Source organism: Somniosus microcephalus, chromosome 2 (assembly GCF_052327205.1).
Source record: "Somniosus microcephalus isolate GS21.2 chromosome 2, FLI_Smic_1.0, whole genome shotgun sequence".
Taxonomy (NCBI): Eukaryota; Metazoa; Chordata; class Chondrichthyes; order Squaliformes; family Somniosidae; genus Somniosus; species Somniosus microcephalus.
The window spans coordinates 112,776,774-112,798,742 of NC_140988.1; the positions used below are offsets into that span (position 1 = coordinate 112,776,774).

The following is a 21,969-nucleotide window of genomic DNA, read 5'->3' on the forward strand; positions in this document are numbered from 1 at the left end:
CACGGGCAGTGCACAGTGCAGCGTCGGACATCTTGTATCACTCTGCACCATGCGGCAGCACTGTAACAAAGCAAAAATACAGCTGAGTAAAAGCACTAACTAAAATGAACTAAAGTGTCTGTAATATATATAGTATAAGAACACAAGGAGACACAACATGGTGGCAGCGGTATAAGTGAGTACAAAATTGTGCTATACGAACTACGAATAAGACGAAAAGTGATTTTATGCAGTGATTGAGAGTGAATCGTACGGGAAACTAAAATGACGGCACTGACTGTGCAAATGCAACCTCTCATGAACTGGGAAGCCGACGATATAGTAGAAGCATTCCGCAAGTTCAAACAGAAATGTGAGCTTACATTCAAAAGCTTCCTGAAGGGTACTACCAATGAGGAAAAGGTTAGTTACATTCTGTTGTGGACAGGAGAAAAAGGTCTAGATTTGTATAATAGCTGGAGTTTGACTGAAGAGGAAAAGGAAAACCCTGCAACAATTTTTGATAAATTCAGCAACCATCTAGAGCCTAAATCCAATCACCGTATACACAGATACAAATTCCAGAGTCTAAGACAGGAACCCAGTGAAACAGCTGACAATTTCCTGACAAGGCTGAGAAATGAAGCCAGCAAGTGTAAATTTAAGGAAATGGAGGAAAGGCTTGTGGACCAGCTAATATGGGTGTCAGCGCATGTAGAGGTACAAAAAGCCCTGATAGGAAAAGAAAAGCTCGGAATAACAGAGGCTATAGATACTGCGAGGGCTCATGAAGCCATGAAGCAGCAAATGAAAACGCTGATTTCTCAAACGGCTGACATGCGGACGGCTTCTGAGACGGACAGCAGAGTGGATGCAGTGAGAGAAAAGTACAACACACAAAGACATGCACATAACAATGGGGGAAACATGTGCAGAAATTGTGGAAGACCGCACGATTACACAGACAAGAGGAAATGTCCAGCATATGGAACAAGCTGCAATGCATGTGGCAAACTAAACCACTGGGAAAAGAGGTGTAGAACGAAGAAAGAAGGAACATACGTCAAAAACAAAGGCGGACAGCAGAACCAGAGAAAGAAACACAATATCCATACCATGGATGAGCAGGATGATGATGATGATCACGACAATGCACTAAACATCGAAACCATAAAGATACAGCTTCACGAGATGTCCAGAGCGGAAAATACTCCGAGGAGAGAATTGCACACCATCATCCAAATCAAAAAAAAGGTCAAAGGTCGGCCCACAACCATCAACTTAAAGTTGAAGCTGGACACAGGGGCTCAGAGCAACATTCTCCCATTGAGACTGTACCAGCAGATCTTTCCCGAAAACCTGAGAGAAGATGGCTACCCGAAAAATGGTTGTTTAAAGGCAAGTAATGTCACGCTGACAGCATAAGGGGGGAGTGAGATTAAACAACTCGGAATAACCTTTATCAAAGGGACACATAAAAGAAAGAACATCAACTGCATGTTCTATGTCACCGACACTGAGGGGCCAGCGATCCTGGGATTAAACAGCTGCAAGAAGTTGAGATTGATCTCAGTGCATCACGAGCTGACGGAAATGCCACTGAAGATAGACAGCAACACCCCACTGGAGAACCGGCCACAAATCAAGAGTAAAAAAGACTTGATAGACATGTATCCGGAATGTTTCGATGATACAGTGGGATGTTTCAGAGATTTCCAATACCACATCACCATCGATCCAGAGGTAAAGCCCGTTATCCATGCTCCACGAAAAGTACCCATCGAGCTGAAGACAAAGCTTGAAAGAGAGCTAAAGGAGGTGGAAGAAAAGGGAGTGATCATAAAGGTCACTGAACCCACAGGCTGGGTAAACTCAATTGTGGTACGAGAAAAGCCAAACGGGCGTCTCAGAATATGTTTGGACCCCAAAGATCTAAACCAGGTGATAAAGAGGGACCACTATCCCACCCCAACGTTAGAGGAGATTACGCCATCACTGGCAGGAGCCAAGGTTTTCTCAAAACTAGATGCCAGAAATGGATATTGGAACGTGAAGTTGGATGAGGAATCAACAACACTGACAACATTCAACACACCTGTGGCTACCATTCGGGCTAAAGGTCAGTCAAGATATCTTTCAACAGAAAATAGATGAGACATACAGAGGCTGTGAAGGAGCTATAGGAATAGCTGATGATATTCAGATCTATGGAGCAGATGAAAGAGACCATGACATGCACCTACATGAGGCCATGGAGAGTACCAGGAAGGCTGGCATCAAGTTAAATGCAGATAAGTGCATAGTTAAAGTCAAGGAATGCCAATTCTTCAGTATGATTTATACACCAGAGGGAGTCAAGCCAAATCCAGAGAAGATTGCGGCGATTGCTGAAATGAAACCACCCAAAGACAAGAAAGAGCTGAGGAGTTACCTCGGCTTGGTCCAATACATGAGTTCTTTCATCCCACACATGTCGGAACATACAACAAATCTCAGAGAGCTATTGAAAGAAGACGCCGAATACCAGTGGTCTGAATCACACAAAAGGAATTTCAAACAACTTAAAGAACTGTTGTGCAAAGAAACAAGTCTGTCATATTATGACAGAAGAAAAACAGTCACTCTGCAAGTAGACGCTTCTACCAGAGGACTAGGGGCAGCTCTGGTGCAGGAAGGAAAGCCGATAGCTTTCGCATCAAAGGCCTTGACATCAGCCAAGACGAGATACGCCAACATAGAAAGAGAACTATTAGCAGTAGTGTACGGATGCGAGAAATTCCATACATACCTATATGGCAGGCGATTTACAATAGAGAGTGACCATCGTCCACTAGAACAGATCTATAAGAAGAATCTGTGCAAAGCGCCTGCAAGACTGCAAAGACTACTTCTAAGGATCCAAAGCTATGACTTCACGCTTAAATATAAGCCAGGAAAGGAAATGGTGCTAGCAGATGCGTTGTCTCGATTGTCACCATATGAGAAACACGAGGTGGAGGGCCTAACAGTAAAAATCCACCACCTAGTGAATGTTACCCCTACAAAGCTCAGTCAAATCAGAGATGAGACTAGCAAAGATGAGGAGTTGCAACTACTCACACAACAAGTAATACAGGGGTGGCCGGAGAGAATCCAGCAGGTACAGGCGACAATTCATCAATACTGGACGATTAAAGACGATATTGCAGTAGAAGACGGCATTCTCCTTGCTGGATCGAGGATCATCGTGCCAAAGACGATGCAGACACAACTTCTCCATCTCATACATGAAGGCCACATGGGAATGGAAAAATGCAAGCTGAGAGCCAGATCAGCTGTATACTGGATAGGCATGTACAAAAATATCGAACAGATGGTCTCTGCATGTGGTATATGCCAGAAATACAGAAATGCACAACAGAAAGAGGAGATGATACCTAGTGAAATACCGTCAAGACCATGGCACACTGTTGGGGCAGATCTCTTCATGTGCAATCAAGAATGGTATCTCATAATGGCAGATTACTATTCCAAGTTTCCTTTTGTGAGAAGGATGAAAGACTTGAGAGTCACAACTACCACCAGGATTGCAAAGAGTTTGTTTGCTGAACAAGGAATCCTGGAAAAGGTAATCTGTGACAATGGAACCCAGTTCACATTGAGTGAATTCAGAGCTCTGGCAGAAAAGTATGGGTTCAAAATAGTAACCTCATCCCCACATTTCCCAAGGGGACACGGGTTCATCGAAAGACAGATCCAGACTGTCAAGAGAACTCTCATCAAAAGTAGTGAGATGGGGGAAGACCAAGACCTTGCCCTCCTAGCACTCAGATCAACACCACTGAAAGCAGACATGAAATCACCTGCGGAATTGCTGAATGGGAGGAAGTTTAAGACTACACTACCAGCAAAAATACATCCTCCCCAGGACCAGGAGGACTTCAGACAAAAGCTGGCAGGAGCACAAATCGTAGGAAGCAAACATTACGATAAACATGCAAAGACGCTACCAGAATTGCTGAATGGACAATCAGTGCATGTGCAAGACCCGGTGTTGAAAACCTGGAATCCAGCCAAGGTCATTGGAAAAGCTGATACTCCAAGATCCTACTTCGTAGAGACTGAAACTGGTAACCAATACAGATGGAACAGACTCCACATCAGACCTTCACCTGAACTGGTTAAGCAGCAGACAACATCAGCAACATTGACAACACCAGCTACCACAAGCAGTACAACACCAGAAACAAGCACTACAAATCAAACAACCACGAGCATGCACACTCCAACTCCAAAGGCGATAGCAACAACAACAACGAGAGCGGAACACACCAAAACACCGCAAAGAGGAATGGTCACCACCAAATCCACAAGATGGAGGGACAACATCCAACCACCTGAGCGATATCACGAATAAAAAAAAACTCACGATTCTTTGTAGTTGATAATAATAGTTTAGATATAATATTTGTTAATTTAAATTGTTAAAATTTCATGTTTTTGTTTTTTGAGAAAGAGGGATGTTACATTGTTATAGTATCACATCGTTAAATGGAACTACTTTGGTATGGAATTACTTTGGTATAGTGTAGTTATATTGCTATGTGGCACACAGTGCACGGGCAGTGCACAGTGCAGCGTCGGACATCTTGTATCACTCTGCACCATGCGGCAGCACTGTAACAAAGCAAAAAATACAGCTAACTAAAATGAACTAAAGTGTCTGTAATATATATAGTATAAGAACACAAGGAGACACAACAGCTACAATGCCAGAAGAAATTCAATAACCTTACTAGAGTTGGCAAGGTATGAATACTGGTGCCTTTTTCCTCACAATGCTTTAATTTTAACTAGAGAAATGGCCCCTTCTAACCTGCAGTCAGCATGGCTTTCTGCAAACTATTGACCACCTTGGATTCACACAGCTCCACCCACACTGAAATGGAGCCACTTTTTTTTGCATCCCCTTATTATTTGACAGTGCTGATATGAAACAGATCCACTAAAAAAATCATAATTAAAAGCTGAGGGATTGATGTAAATGTTGATGTCGATGGATTTTTCCAGCCAAGCCTGCTCAGCAACAACATCTTGTCTTTGTCTTGTCTGATAGACCCCACTTTGGATCTCGGAGACATCTGCAAAAATAAAAACTCTACTGACATCACTGCCTACATTAATCCTTTGTCTTTTAAGGATGACTTTCTAGCAATAATACTTTTCATAGTTCCGGTAACCAACAGGACAAAGAAAAGACCTGCAACTATTTTTGACCCCGCTGAGTTTCTAGTAGCTTTGAGCCCCGGCTTGGCATCTATACAGTAACTTTTAATTTTGGTAAGCAATGGCAGAATCTCCCATACTGGAAGTCACAGGCCTTCGTCCCTGGGAGATTTCTGGTTCTTGGCAGAAAATTCAATTTTAAGGAAGAGGCCATTTGAAAACTGATTTATTGTAAAACACGTCCATATCTGCCCTTTCTCTGAACAAGATAACAAACATGGGTTTGTGGTAGGATGACACCCTTGTTGCACTACTAGCATTGTGGTAAAGGGCTTGACAGGTTTCATCTGTACCACCTCATGCATTATCCATATGTAATTGCAGGGCCACATTACCAATTGAGAGGTGCTGAATCATGGAAAAGCAAATAGTGTAGAGACAATGGCAATAAAAACACAGCTCTGTGGGAAGCTTTCTGATGGATGACTTGAAAGGGCAGAGGCAGTATTTTAAAGATGTATTGAAGCACAACCTGAAGCTGTGTGGCATTTACACAAATAACTGGTTGCAGTAAACCAACCAAGTTCAATACTACAACAGTGGACAACTTTGAAATGCATTGCTGCCCATATCCTAACTCGCACCAAGTCCTGCTTACCCATAACCCTTGTGCTTGCTGACCTACATTAACTTCCGGACTGCCAATGCCTCGATTTTAAAATTCTCAACCTTGTGTTCGAATCCTCCATGGCCTTGCCCCTCCCTATTTCTGTAACCTCCTCCAGCACTACGACCCTCCGTGATCTCTGCGCTCCTCCAATTCTGGCCTTTTGCGCATCCCTGATTTGCTTCGCTCCACCATCGGTAGCCGTGCCTTCAGCTGCCTAAGCCCTAAGCTCTGGCATTTCCCTCCCTACACCCGTCTGCCTCTCTATCTCTCTCTTTCTTTAAGTCGCTCTTTAAAACCTACCTCTTTGACCAAGCTTTTGGTCATCTGTCATAATATCTCTTTATGTGGCTAGGTATCAAATTTTGTTTGATAATGCTCCTGGTGAAGCACCTTGGGACGTTTTATAGATGCAATTTGTTGTTGCTGTCAACGGCATCAATAAAAATAGTTGCTGTGGAAACAGTGTCAACAGCAATGGCAATAACAACTAAGCGACTGGAATAGGGCACATTGGGAAGCCTTATGTTGCACAAATTGAACACAGCGACAAGCAGGTCTATAGAAAATGATTTCACTCTATATATTCAATCACTGTTAATTATTTGCTTGTCATCTTGTAGTGTATGTATTTCTGTTTTTCAAGTTTGCATTTTGCTATAAGGCTTTAAATATTAGGTGTAGTTCACCACTGAAGGCAGGGATTTCATGATACTGCTGTACTTCTCTTAGAATTCACATATTACGGCTGTTTCTTCCAAGTCCTCCAACCCAGAGGGAGCTCCTAATAGACCCTTACCTGGGAAATATCAGTTTGGATATTAGGAGCGGAATGAAAATAAAAGTTGGAACTGGGCAACAACCAGATGCTTCCCAATGGGCTGAAGGCGCGGAGCATTGTGGGGTGTTGGAGGAAGTGGTTTGCAGGAAGCGCCGCCCCCTCCCCCTGAAGCTGCTGAGAGCCTCCCTCCCCACACACACTCACAGCGAGCGGCCGGCTGGCTGGCTGGCCAGTGCTGGAGGTTCCCCCAGTCATACAGACGGGCCATTGTGCAGACAATGGAGCGGGCGCGAGGGATGGAACGGCGATAGAATGGGGAACAATCGCACGCGTTCCTGAGTGGAATGGTGCAGGGCGCCGCGCTCGCTTTGCGCATTCGGGAGCAGGCGGAGACAATGGAGATACAGCAAATGTGAGTCTGTGCCCGCCCGGCAGCGGCATAGGCTCCGGCACTGGGAGATCGCACTCCAGTCAGGGGCAGGGACAGGGTGGGGAGGGGAACTCCGACCAGGGGGAAGACCCCTGCTGCTGGCAGGGGCTGCTCATGGTGGGAGCCCCTCGCTAATTGTAAGGACGAGCAGCACTCCAGCTAGGAGGGAGGGGGGCTTTGGTTGCGGAGAAGCGGCTTTTAAATGTAAAGAGAACTGGAGGGGATCGGGAAGCATGAGCTTGGATTTCTGACATAAAATGACAATGCAATTGTTTTAACATATTAGAAATCCTGTAATTTAAATTTAAATATATGTATAAGAGGGTAAAGAGAGGTGAAATTAGGTCAGACCAAAGGGTCATAACTCTTGGAGATGTGTAATTGTTTTTTTTGGGGTGGGGGGTTGAGGTTGGAGGTACTTCTCCATGGATGTACGGCAGCTGTTGCTATAGTGAATATTCTGTTACACGTTATAGTTGTCTTGTTTTTGTTAAAGGGGATTTGTTTGGGTTAGGGTTAAAACTAAAATCTCAATCAAATGTAGGAGATCGGGTTTTGTTTCAGCGGGGATCAGCGGCAAAAATGTTTGGCATACCTTTTTTGGAGAAGATCGGTGCATTTTTATACAGTAACTGATGCAATAAATAAATGGCACGATTATGTGTTTTGAGTTGCAGTGTTGACACTAGAATTTTAGTGTTGAGTATGTTAAATTTTAATGCAGCCGCACTCTGAACATCCACTCTAAATTCAATAAAGCATAATGGTGGGCATGTGAATTGTTTGTGCTGTCCACTTGAATCGTGGGGGGAAAGAAACACCTGTATAAATGAGTATATGGACTTTGCTCTCTTGAACTTGGTTTTGTCCAGAGTAGATGTTTTGAGCAATATAATATTTGGGTGAAGAACTGGTGGAATCAATTTGAGGTGATGAATTCTGTTCAGACAAGAAGCATATTATCTTAATTATGTGATTTCCTGTGCCATATTTTACATTGCAGTTTATGATATTGTGTTTGTAAACAAATCTTTGCATACCACTTTTTCATTTTTTTTGTAAAAAGGAAGCTGCCTATATTTTCCTTTCATGGGTATTTGTGTTTGTTGAAGAACATTTGCATATGATTTAATTTGTTTTACAGCCTGACTTTCTGACTGTTTAGTGAAAAATATAATGTTGCTGTGACTGGCTCCATAGGTAAATGCACCATATCGTGTTGTATTCAGCCATACAGTTCAGGAATCACCCAGGTTTGATCTCTGGATTGAGATAACTGATCTTGGTTTGGTGAATGCTTGGGGGGAGGGGAGGGATGCTACAGATGGTTTCAGTGACCTTTGGTTAGACAGGGGCAAAACTGTACGGGTTCCTGTTCCTAATTTCCGTCCACTGACCCTGGATGGAGGTACGCATGTGTAGATGTTGGATGAAGACATCTCATCCACTCTCCCAACTCTTTCCTTCACCACCCCCCCCCCCCCCCCCCCCCCCCAGTCTGAAATAGCCTGCCAACACTCATTACTCAGGCCCACATGTAATTTTTTCAAAAGTCATCACCTCCAGATATAAAGAGTAAATTGGAGGAGAGCAACAAATATAATTATGAATATATAAGTAAAAATATTTTGTATGGGCCACCGCATGAAATAAGCTTCTAGAGATATCTCTTGAGATTTGAAACTGTTCTGCAAAGCTTGTTTGGTGGGACGTGGGTTCTATTTCAGTTTTCATGAGGCAATGGAAAGGAATAAATGCAATTTACGCATACCATGCAATTTCATATCTTCTCATTTTCCCCCAAAAAGGGTTGATTATCTAAAATACTGTATCACCCCACCCCAACTCATCCTGAATCATGCTGGATATGGATCCATGTGTTCGTACAGCTCGCCAGTATCTCACTCATGAAGCTGTTCTTTATGTGTGACCCTAGACACCGAGGAGGCGATTTTAACCCTACTCGCTCTGCAGAAACCTGGCGGGTGGGCAGTTAAAATCACCCTGGCTCTTACCTGTCCGAAAGCCGCCATGATCGCAACATTTGAAATTTTAACCTGCTCTCCTGAGCAGGCAGCAAGGACACGTGCCTGGAGCCAACAGGGTCCTTTTTTATTTGTTTCTTTATTCATTTATTCATTCACGGGATGTGGGCGTCGCTCGCAAGGCCAGCATTTATTGCCCATCCCTAATTGCCCTTGAGAAGATTGAACCACTGCAGTCCTTCGTAGTAGTTTTTTTCTGATATAACGTGGCTTGCTAGTGGCTATTTCAGAGGGCAGTTAAGAGTCAACCACATTGCTGTGGGTCTGGAGTCACATATAGGTCAGACCAGGTAAGGACGCCAAGTCTCCTTCCTTAAAGGACATTAGTGAACCAGTTGGGTTTTTACAACAATTCGATAGTTTCATGGTCACCATTACTGACACTAGCTTTTTATTCCCGATTTATTTAATTAACTGAATTTAAATTCCCCAACTGCCGTGGTGGGATTTGAACTCAACGTCTCCGGACTATTAGTCCAGACCTCTGGATTATTAGTCCAGTAGCATAACCACTGTGGTATCGCGCCCACTATCTTTACATATGCATGTTGCAGCCTGATGACATCATTGAGACCCGACTGTAATTTTAACTTGGGCTTGAGCGGGGAATCCACCTGGAGTTAAAATCGGGGCCTGGATGTCTGACTGTTCTCATTCTTCCCTCACATCCTGGTTGTTAGCACATTAACGCTGAGGTCGCTTGTATCACTCCTCCTGCCTTCACTTCTAAGATCAACTAACTGAAACGTGCAGGCTGGATTTCAAACATGTAACCTTCCTATCTGTTTGGCTAGGAACCACTCCCCTACTAAGCCATTGGGAACTCCTTTTCATATGGCAAATTCAACTATTTGCTGAAGCTTGCATTAGAAGGATGTTTAGGGCTTTGTATTGTTACAAAGTGGTTTTGGATGCAGATTGATGCCAAAGGGCTTGTGTAATTTTGGAGGCAGATCCCAGTTTGACTTCCAAGTGACCTGAAGCAAGGATGTGTGAGACTATCTCTGCCAAGTAGTTTCGGGCCATTTTGGCTATGCACTGGGCACAGTATAACTCCAGTGTGGTGCAAAGCCATGCCTTGGGTGTCCATTGGGCCCATTAAACCACCTGGGCACTTTGTAAACTTAGTATTTAATTCTTTCTGATGTTATGAGAAAGCTATTGATCCCACTCACTCTTTCAGAATGTTAAAACTGAGTTGCCAAGGAGTGGAACATGCGCAGAGCATCTTAATTGCAGAACTCAATACGAGATCCAGCTGGCAATAAAACTTGGATCTCTTGGCTGTGCATCATTTTGAAGCTAGAATTGGTAGTATACAGGTAGTCTAATATGGATTCCATTTTAGTGTAAAAATGCTTAATGTATTGTACACGCACCAGTCTGCTCTACAGAGAAACACCCCTGCAGCTAGACACTCTTCAGAGCTCAACTCAGTCACTTAAGCTTTCATAGGTAAGGACTCTCCTTAAGCATAGTCATTAGTTTTTTTTTCTGAAAGGAAGTAGGTTAAAATAAATCTTCAATCCAATTCAGTTGTAAAATTCTAACATAATTAATCACTTATTAAAATAAGACTGAAATTCTGAATGGGGATATATCTTTGCTTTTTAAAAAAAATGACTATTGTCAGTGGTGTTTTCCCCCCATTCTCAATGGGCTGCTTCACCGATGTCATGGTTTAATCTCATCCATGTGTTAATACTTTCCACTCACAATAACACTTTCTGGAAAAAATAATGGCCTAGAAATTGGGTTGGTAGCGCCGGCGCTGAGCGCCTAAAGAGACCTAGAATTGGGGCAAAGCCCTATGTTGGGGCGAGCGCTATGAAGATAGCGCCAACTCAGATACTGACTATACATTTAGCGCCTGCGCTAAGTGTTTGCGCGCGCAAGCAGCTCATGACGTCATTTCAGTGTGCAACGCCTTTTAGGAGCGCCTGAGCGCATATTGGGTGGCGCCCGGAGCCTTAGCGCCCAGCGCTATTAGTGACAGTTCGAGGGAGGGCTAACAGGCCCTTCTCGGAGTAGGGCGGCGCTATTTAAAGGGGACAGCTCTAGTGCAGAATCTTCTGCCACTTGGCCTGCTCATTGCGATCGCTGCTAGAGAGAGTTGGCGAGCTAATGTGGAGCGGAGTTCTGGGAATTTAGCTTTACAGTACTTGGGACCTTCAACCCTGTCCGAAGCACTTGCAGCACTACACCTAAAAGCCTTTTGACCAACTGGCATCGGAATGGGAGCTTCTTTGGAGGGCAACGGCCTCATCGCCCAACACTGTGAAGGGGCAGAGAGACGGCGGGAGAGAGGGCCGGGATTGGCCAGAATGAGGAGGGGCAATGGAGGTCGGCCAATCCGACGGGATGCTGCGAGGGTCTTTGGGCAGCAGGTGACAAGCCTTGACATGTCGGAGGAGCAGTGTTTGCGAAGGCTCCGAATCTGGAGGGACATTGTTACTGATCTGTGCCACCTGCTTGGTCAGGATCTGCAGCCGTGTGAACGCTGCAGAACCTCTGTCCGTTATGGCTAAACTGACTGATGGCCTCCATTTTTATGGCAACGGATCCTTTCAGTCAGCCATTGGGGACAATGCGACTGCCGCTCAGGCTGCAGTCCGCTGTTGCATCCGGCAAGTGACAGATGCCCTTTATAGGCGAGCGCTTCAATTCATTACCTTCCCTCGGACCCTGCACAAGCAGGAGGAGTATGAGTATGAGGAGGAGGAGGAGGAGGAAGATGGAAGGGCTGCTGAAAGTGGAAGGTCCATACGTCAGAGGCTCCACTGGACTCGCGTCAACACCCCTGTGGCGGAATGATGAGAGTCTTAACTCATGCGCACTTTGGATGTTTGAGGGCCTCTGAATGCCAGCATCACTGAAACTAGTCACATGCACCATGCAACATTGAAACTTCTGTTTATTGACACAAAAGTCTTTCATTACAGCTAAACAACGTCATGTGAGCACAAACCATAACTTTCACAATAACTGTTAACTGTTCGGCCAAGCCGCAAAACTCAACAAACCTCAGCAAATATAACAGCAGGTGAGGGTGTCCTTGAATTTGGACAAACAAACGTCTCAGCACCTCCCTCTACAACTGGCCCCTTGAGGGAGAACGACTTCTCTTCTGCACCGGCCCCTTCCCTCCCTGCTGCTCCTACGTAATTGGACCCCGGTGGCGGGCTCAAGGCTGGGGGACGCCTCCTGACTGTCTGGAAGCGCAGAAGCCCCTGAGGGACGGCCTGGCCGACCTCTGGGCTTGGAGGGTGCGGACGCAGGATGCTTGATGTGACCATGGCTGGAAGCAGTGTGGCCTGCAGGTGGTGGCAGCTGCAATGCAGGCATCCCAGCGCTGGCATGTGCAATGCTCTCCTGCCGAGAGAGGACACCTGCACCATGGTCGGACGACACACTGGCTATCTGAGGGGAGCGGCTCGGCTCATCCGCCACAATCGCATGCTCCACTGATTCCTGGCCTTGTACGGGAGTGGAAGGGCCCAGGGTGATCCTATCTGATGCAGAGAGGGTGGCTGCAGTGAAAGATCGCGTTGCGTCAATCTGGCTGTGCAGGAGCCCAGCAAGTGACTGCGTGGCAACAGTGAGGACCTGTGTGCCAGTGCTTCGGAGAAGGCCTGGACAGTTCTTCCCATGGCTTCGGACAAGGCAGGTGCCGACCGCTCCACTGCCTCGGACAAGCCCTGCACAGACCTTTCCAGGGATTGTCCGAAACCCTGAACAGTCCTTTCCATTGCCGACTCAAAGCCGTGGACAGTCCTCTCCATTGTTGGGCCGAAGCCCTGGATAGTCCTGTCCATTGTGGCCCCGAAGCCCTGGATAGACCTGTCCATAGTTTCCCTGAACACCTGGAGAGTCCTCTCCATTGTTGCCCCGAAGTCCAACATACTCCTAGCCAATGAATCTATTGACTCAGGCATCTTCTCCACTGCAGCCATCAGCTCCGTGTGTCTGACCCGGGCTTGTTTGCTCATCTCAGCCAGGCGACGGACCTCATCTGCACTCTGTGCAGCAGTCATGACGACCTGCCTTGCCCTGCGGGGAGACGGTGGCCGAACTTGCCTATCCCCCGTGCGTTGCTGCATGCCGCTTGGTCCGGCAACTGGTTCATCCTCCGAGCCACCCCCCCTCCCCTCCAGGGGACTACTATCCCCAGTCTGCAGATGTCTCAGCTCCCCGGATTCTGCAGCGGCTGGTCCGGATTCCTCCTGGTCCTCTCCTCCGGTGGCACTGGCACTGGCAGCTTCAGCGCGTTGAGCCCGAGTTGGTGCTGCTTCATCTGAAAGTGGGAGGTGGAAGAGTGGCTTTAGCAAAAGGACAGCTTTGCTGAAAGGCATGCCAGATTGCGGCAAGGCTTTGACATGGCTGCACACTGAGGATGCATGCTGGCGGGGGGACCAAGTGTAAGGCAACAGGTGAAAAAGCTGAGCGTCTTACCCTCGCTGTCGGTAATGGGGTCAGCAGATGCAGTGGTCACAGGACCAGACAGACGTTCTCCAAGTATCTGGTGCACTCTCTCTCCTCCAGATCTGTGAGAGTGACCACTTGTGCAGGTCTGCCACCGGTTCGACGCTGCTCCTTTCGAATCATCGCCAGCTTGGACTGCAGGGGAAAGAAGGGGAGGTTCTGTTACACGATGCCTTGAGACCTCATCGCATGCCCCCCATGGTGCAAGAGCCCTTACATGAGGCCTTGAGACATCTGTCCATGTGTGTGCCCAGAAAGGGCCATGGGTGCATACTGACAGATGGCCATTGGCGCATCATTGCAGCAGGGTGGCCGAAGTCAGCTGCAGATGGAGGGAAGCACAAGTTTGGTAAACCATCACTTACCCTAACGATCCGTTTGAGGTCGTTGAATTTCTTCCTGCACTGAACAGGGGTCCTGGTCGCCATGCTGCTGGAGTTGACCCTCACAGCAACCTCCCTCCAAGATCGTCGATAAGCCTTCTGATTCGGCCTCTTGCCATTATCCGGATACAGGACACCTCGACGGTGTTCAACTGCAGCCACCAAGTGGTCCAGAGCCTCCGTGCTGAAGCGCTCTGCTCTCTGCCTAACCTTCTCCATGATGAACAAGTTTGTTCCGCCAGACAAGGGCGAGCGCCGAATCTGAGGCCTACAGGGCATTGGGTGTTGAAGCTCGGGCTGACTGACCCACTCCTTTAAGAGCCGGCCAGCGCCTGGAGGTCTCGTGCTTTCCCGTAATTGAGTTCACCTGCGCTGCGCCCGTCCGCGTCGATATTGAGTAGCGCCTGACCTTTTGCGCCTTAAGAGCACCGTGCAACGGCTGATTTAGCGCCTCAATCCCCTTTTGGGGGCGCTGCAACCCAATATCGCGCCAGGCGGCGATAACTTTCGTCTGGCTATAAACTTTGCGCATCGCCAGTTCTAACGCCTCAAGCAGGGCTATACCCAATTTCTAGGCCAATGTGTTTGATTTTTATATATATAATTAAAAACGTAACATTTTTGGCATGGTGGTAATAGTTGGAATGCTGGATTTTATTATTCATTATCAAAATTTTAAAATTGCTATTCTATCAGTGCCTTACTTCAAACATGTTCCCCTTTTGGGGGAGTGGGGAGTTGTCATAGCCTCCCAGTGTACCCCATAAAGTCTGTGCTTGAATTTAAGTATTTGCATTTAAATGCATCAGCTTGACTAGTTGGTCGTACTCTTTCTTGCATCTGAGTCAGAAGATTGTAGACTCAAACCCACTGCATGATTTGAGTGCACAATGTAGGGTGGGTCCTGCACTCCAATGTCATCCTTTGGATTGGATGTTAAACTGAGGCTTTGTCTGCCAGGTGGCTTGTGTGGAGTTTATTAATATAAATGCATTATTCAAAGAGAAGGTAGATCTCTTGGTCTTCTGGCTAACATTCCTTCATCAAGCACCACCAAAACAGATTAATTAGTCATTTAATCTCATTGTTTGTGGGATCTTGCCCTGTGTAAAATGGCTGCTGTGTTTACCTAGTCAGCAATAGCCACTGTACTTTATTGTATGTGAAATGTTGCAAGATGTCTGAGAGATATGATTGATGTGTATGAGATATGTCTGTAGCGTAGTTCTTTATTTTACAAACTGCTTTTTACAGATTTCTCATTGTAGTAAGTACAAAAGGTCTTGGGTTAACAGTCATTTATTGCTCATCTGTAATTTGCATGTGTTTTGCACTATATACTCTAACGTGGGCAGTTTGAGCGCTGACCGTGGGATGCTCATAAGAGTTGTATGTGAGGGTGTGTGCATTTGCAAGCTGAATATTCTTATCGACCATTTTGTAAAATGGCTGTTGTGACACGCTTAGAATTTTGAAACTGTTCCCTCACTTCATATACAGAAGAAACTACTTTGTAAATATGTACTGTACTTTTACTCTGTGTGAAACACGGGAATTAACTGTTAAATGCAGCACAGAAAATAATTTACGAATACTTGGTTTCAATATAGTTCCCAGACAGCTTTTTTAACAAAGCAGGTGTTAATGTGCTGTAAAAATTAAACATAATGGTCCTGAATTTGCGATCGGAGGCTTCCCGCGGGAGGAGGCTTTCGATAATCAAAAAAATCTACGCATTTACCTGGTGGTCCAGGAGATATGGAGGCTTGCGATCCTGGGCGCCTCCTGGTAGAAATGTGTAGAGGCCCACGTATCCCAGGGGCGTATGCAGTTCGCAAGCGCCCCTGGGATCACGTGGGCCAGCCCAACCAATGAAAGAAGGGAATCCCCATTCATACTTATGGGCGTTCCATACGTACGGAACTGTCATAAGTATGAATGGGGACGACTTAAAAAATACACGAACACATGAAATAAATTAAAACAAAATTGCATATATAAAATTAATTAAAATGGCATTTAATATTTTAAACAAATTAAATTTTTTGAAGAAAAATTATGTTTTAATGGGGTTAAATATAAACTAATCTCATTGGACAGGGTTTTTAATGTACAAGTGAGTGATAACATTTTATTTTTCTCTTTTTTACAACTCTTATGCTGCCTGCTTTTACCAGGCGTAAGAATTCCATGGCCTTTCAGCGGGTGGAAGTTGTGCAAATAGCGCAGCTCTCCACCCGCAGAGGCCCTTTTCCTGGGGATGTGGAGGATCTGTCGAAGATTTTTGACAAATCGCAAGTGCCGGGTTGCTTCGCGTGCCTAAACCCGGCACGTGCTCGGGCGCACCTCGTACGCACCCATAGTGGTCGCAAAGTATGGCCCACTGAATTTTATGTAACAAAAGCAAAATACTGCGGATGCTGGAAATTTTAAATAAAAACAGAAAATGCTGGACATACTCAGCAGGCCAGGCAGCATCTGTGGAGAGAGAAAATGGGTTTCACGTCTATGACCTTTCGTCAGGAATGGAAGATGTTAGAGGAGTAATGGCTTTTAAGCAAGTACAGAGACGGGAAAGAGGGAGGGGAGGAAAGAACAAAAGGGAAGGTCAGTGATAGGGTGGAGGGCAGGAGTGATTAAATGACAAAAGGGATGATGGTGTAAGGCAAAAGGGGGTGGGAATGGGATAAGTAAAGAAACAAAAGATGGGTCTAAAGGATCTGTAAATGGCAAGAGCAGACTCATTACTAGCACCTGCTGTCTGGGGGGGAAAAAAATAGGAGCAGTGGTTATGAGCTGAAATTGTTGAACTCCGTGTTGAATCCAGAAGGTTGTAAAGTGCCCAACTGAAATATCAGGTGCTGTTCCTTGAGCTTCCGTTGAGCTTCATTAGAACAGTGTGGGAGTCCGAAGACGGAGAGGTCGGAGTGGCATGGAGAGTTAAAATGGCAAGTGACTGGAAGCTCGGGGTCAACGGAGGTGTTCAGCAAAGTGATCACCCAATCTGCGTTTGGTCTCCCAAATGTAGAGGAGACCACATTGTGAGCAGCAAATACAGTATACTAAATTGAAAGAAATACAAGTAAATTGCTGTTTCACCTGGAAGGAGTGTTTGGGGCCCTGGATGGTGGAAAGGGCAGGTGTTGCATCTCCTGCGCTTGCACGGAAAGGCGCCGTGGGAAGGGGAGCTGGTGTTGTGGGTGATTGAATAGTGGACTAGGGTGCTGCGGAGGGAATGGTCCCTTCAGAATGCTAAAAATGGAGGGGAAGATGTGTTTGGTGGTGGCTTTTCCACTACCTCCAGCACATTGAATCATGGATTTATTTTAGTTTATTTAAAGGTTGAGGATGACATGAGTTGACTCTAAATAGAAAAAAGCATATTTTGTGACTACAGCCTAGTGAAAGTTTGCAAAAAATGGAGAATGAGGCCCATCTGCATCTGAACAGATGGGATTATTTTCACTACAATTACTTTCTATACCCTCTTTGATAACTAACTTCTTTATGATTTCGGTAAAAGACTTAACAGTGCAAGAGTATAGAAATTTAATGTGCAATAAATTATTAGGAAATAATGCTTCTTTCTATATTAAAAGTGAAGGTAACTTTAAGGGTAACTACAATGAATAGCAAATATGTCTGGTGATGTGGCCCTGGTAATTTAGCTCTTTGTTGCCTTGCATCTCCACAGCTCCAGCAGCACAACAGTGAAGTGTTTTCAGATTAACCACAAATACAGTAGCTATCTTTTTAATACGCCCTTGCTTGTCTAGTTTTGCAACATGTATCAAGGGAAGGAAAAAGATGGAAGAGGCCTATAAATAGCAGTGTTTTATGTGGGGAAAAGCTAAGTGGCTGGGACACGTTAAAGAGAAAGGAATTCAGCAATTAAAAGAAAGAAAGGCTAACAATTCAGACAGGACTTTTTAATCAGACCTGGTCAGCATTTAAATTTTTTTTCTTTTTATCTGTACTTTTCCTTGGAGTTGCCTATCTCTTTCAAACGATTAATGCAGTTACTGAACTAATCTCCATAGTGTGAGCGTTTCTGATGACCGGTTAACGTGGGGGGATTCCATTCTTTGTATTCAAAATGTGCAAGTGGGGATTCGAACAGTATTGAGGATCATTTTGAGCAATGATTCGTATCTCTGCTGCTTTATGGCGGAGAATTTCAGTCACGAGTTAGCACTTGCATCATAGGTTATTTTTTATCTTGAGTGAGAAATGACATTTATTCTGCAAAATATTAAACTAAATTACAGTATTAAAGTTCAGCAACCTACTGGATTGGTTAGGTGTGTCAGTTTATTGTGGCTAGGAAATCTGTAGAGCTTAAAGGTGGGTGTATGAAATTTTTATACCATGTCCACTTGCAATGTGGCAAACCAGATAGCAGTGCAATTACAGATTTTGTTCTTCGACACTTGGGTTGTGTCTGGAGGGAGCATTTTTAACTATAAAACTAAAGTGAAGTAGTGGTGGGAGTAACCAAAGATGAAGTAAGAGTATTCGCACAAGAAACTTATTGCACTAAAATGTATTGGCTTGGGTGTGTTTTATTTTGCTAAAACATACAGGCAGAACAAATGTCGTGACAAGACTGCTATGTTGTATTAAATAACAAAGATAATAAAACTTGCCTTCGCTGTTGATCATTTTGCAGTGTCAGCCGGGGCTCAGTGGGTAGCACTCTCGCCTCTGAGTCAGAGGGTCCACCCCAGAGGCTAGAGCTCAAAAGCTAGGCGAGCATTACTGAGGCTGTGCTGCACTGTCGGAGATGCCGTTCTTGTTTGAGACGTTAAACCAAGGTGCCCTCTGCCCCCTCGGGTGGATGTAAAAGATACCATGGGACTATTCCGAAGAAGAGCAAGGGAGTTCTCCCTAGTGTCCTGGCCAATATTTATCCCTCAACCAACATCACTAAAACAGATCATCCAGTCATTATCACATTGCTGTCTGTGGGACCTTGCTGTGTGCAATTTGGCTGCCGCATTTCCTACATTACAACAGTGACTACACTCAAAAAGTACTTCATTGGCTGTAAAGTTCTTTGGGACGTCCTGAGGTAATGAAAGGTGCTACATAAATGCAATTCTTTTTAATGTACCAACCATCGAATTTCTCAGTAATCATCTGCATGTTATTTCTCAAAATACGAACCATGACTGACGGGTAAAGACCAATGTTCCAGCTAAGGTGCGTGTGTGTGGCCGCACAGTAATCCGCAAGGGCCGCGCAGGCTGCTCGCAAGCATTTACATTGTAAATACCGCGCATGTGCAGAAATTTAAAGGCCGCGCATGTGCAGAAATTTAAAGGGATCGTGCATTAAAAGAAACAGACCGCGTAGAACAAAGCGCAGCTTACAGGGAACATTGGTAAAGACCCTCTGGTTCATCCAGCCTGACCCACACAATTAGGATATCTCAATATATACACTCTCCACCAATCTTCCCTCTGAATTTCCCCCCCCCCCCTGCGCAGGCCCTTTAAATTTGCCATGCGGCTGTGAATGCGGCGTATCTCTTCCAGTGGCAGTGCTGGTGAGCGACCCGCGTGGGACCTCCTGATCGGTGCGTATCTGCGCACCTTAGGGGAACATTGCTCTCCATCCCACCCCACCCAAAGTCACGTGATCGCCTGGGAGAGGCGAAAAACCAGATTAAAAAACCCAGGCCAATTTGGAGGGGAAATATCTGGGAGATTTCTCTCTGACCCAGCTGGGCGATCGAAACGAGTCCAGGAGATCACTCGGGTCCTGAATTCCCTGCAGTACCTAGCTTCTGTAAGAGATGATCTCCGCCCCGCTCTCGCTTGAAAGAATTCAGTGAATCGGTGTCCACCGCACGAGACCGCAGCCTGTTCCAGAGGTCCACTATTCTGAGAAAAGAACCATCTCCTAACCAATGTTTCCACTACATTTATTTTTGTGTGTGGTACTTTTAAATTTGCTGCGTGGTATCTTCGAGGGACCAGCTTGTGAGCGGCAATTGCTGTGAGACCGCGCATGCGCGCAGTTTAGAGAAAATCTCCTGGGAGAGGCGACAAACCAGATTAAAAACCCAGGCCAATTTGGGGGGAAAAAATCTGGGAAATTTCTCTCCGACCCAGCTAGGCGATCGAAGCATGCTTGGAGAAAACATTGCATCTGACATCTAATCTAGATATGGCCTTGTACAATTTAAAATTGTGACCTGTAGTCCTCCCTAATCTGTTTAATTGGAACAAACTGTCAACTGAAACACAATCTATTCCCTTCATTATCTTATAATCCTTAAACAGATCACCCTTAATGGCTACACTTCTCTAAGATGTCGAGTCCCAACTCTATTAGCCTATTTTGATAACTAAGATGCTTTATACTGGGGATTAGTCTAGTGGTCCTCCTCTGCAACAGCAACAACAACTTCTTGTATTTATATAGCGCTTTTAACATAGTAAATCATCCCAAGGTGCTTCACAGGAGTGTTATAAAACAAAATTTGACACCGAGTCACAAGGAGAAATTAGGGCAGATGACCAAAAGCTTGGTCAAAGAGGTAGGTTTTAAGCAGAGTCTTAAAGGAGGAATGAGAGGCTTAGGGAGGGATTTCCAGAGCTTAGGACCTTGGCAGCTGAAGGCACGGCCATCAGTGGTTGAGCGATTAAACTCGTGGATGCTCAAGAGGCCAGAATTAGAAGAGTGCAAATATTTCAGAGGGTTGTTGGGCTGGAGGAGATTACAGAGATAGGGAGGGGTGAGGCCATGGAAGGATTTGAAAACCAGGATGAGAATTTTGAAATCGAGGCATTGCTTAATAGTCAAGTCTAGAGGTAACAAAGGCATGGATGAGGGTTTCAGCAGCAGATGAGCTGAGTTGGGCGATATTACGGAGCTGGAAATAGGCGGTCTTAGTTATGGTGTGGATATATGGTCGGAAGCTCATTTCAGGGTAAATATGACACCAAGGTTACAAACAGTCTGGTTCAGCTTTAGACAGATGCTCGGGGAGGGATGGAGTCGGTGGCTAGGGAATGGAGTTTGTGGCGGGAACCGAAGACAATGGCTTTGGCTTTCTCGATATTTAGTTGGAGGGAATTTCTGCTCATCCAATACTGGATGTCGGAGAAGCAGTCAATAATTTAGCGACAGTTGAGGGGTCAAGAGATGTGGTGAGGTAGAGCTGGGCGTCGTCAGTGTACATGTGGAAACTGGCACTCTTTTTCGGATGATGTCATTGAAGGGTCGCATGTAGATGAGAAATAGCACCCTTTCCAAAGTCTCAGTATCACCCATCATGTGAGGAGACCAAAACTGGACACAGTATTGCAAGTGAGGCCTGACCAAGGTCTTGTATAAGGACAAAATAGTATGCCTTGTCTTATAATCAGCTGACCTATGCATGCACCCCAATACCCTATTTGCTCTAGCTATCGCTTCATGGCATTGCTCATGTACCTTTTAGTGATGTATGAACTAGAATGCCCAGATCTCTCTCTCTCTCTCTCTCTCTCCACCTTTAATGCTTTTCCCTGAAGGGTGTATGTATGAGAGCATTCACCCTGCCCACATCCACAACACTGCACTTTTCCAAATTAAACAACATTTGCCAGTCATGAGTCCAATTTTCCAACACTTCAAAGATTCGCCTGCAGCTGTCGAGCACCTCTGCAGTCCTAACACTCGCACAGACCTTAGTATCATTTGCAGATCGTGCCCCCAACACCCACATTCAGATCATTAATAAAAATAGCAGAGTGTCCTTGCATTAAATCTCGAGCATTAATTTTTCATTGTGAATGTCATTGTGTATCAACAATGTGGAATGAACTGGCCATCAACATTAGCACTGACAATGGCTGTTGTCATAAAAGGGATCTTCATCTTGTATATAATTTTTTTTAATTGCTTGGAGTGATTTCAAGACTATAATCTAATCTTGAGATTCAGATGACAGTTGTAAATTGCTTGAGTTTTGCTTTTGTGATGTACTCTCTGTTAGAAACAATAAA

The 21,969-nt window shown here is 45.2% G+C and overlaps 1 protein-coding gene across 2 annotated transcripts in view; it reads left to right on the forward strand.

The window, feature by feature from the left end:
- The first annotated feature begins 6,777 nt into the window (after window positions 1–6,777).
- klhl2 (kelch-like family member 2) overlaps window positions 6,778–21,969 on the forward strand; it is a 116,544-nt gene continuing 101,352 nt past the window's right edge. For both annotated transcript variants that reach the window (XM_085961977.1, XM_085961982.1), the window contains exon 1: window positions 6,778–7,044. In XM_085961977.1, the coding sequence (XP_085818103.1) occupies window positions 6,977–7,044 (68 nt within the window). In that variant the 5' untranslated portion in view covers window positions 6,778–6,976. The remainder of the gene's footprint in view (window positions 7,045–21,969) is intronic.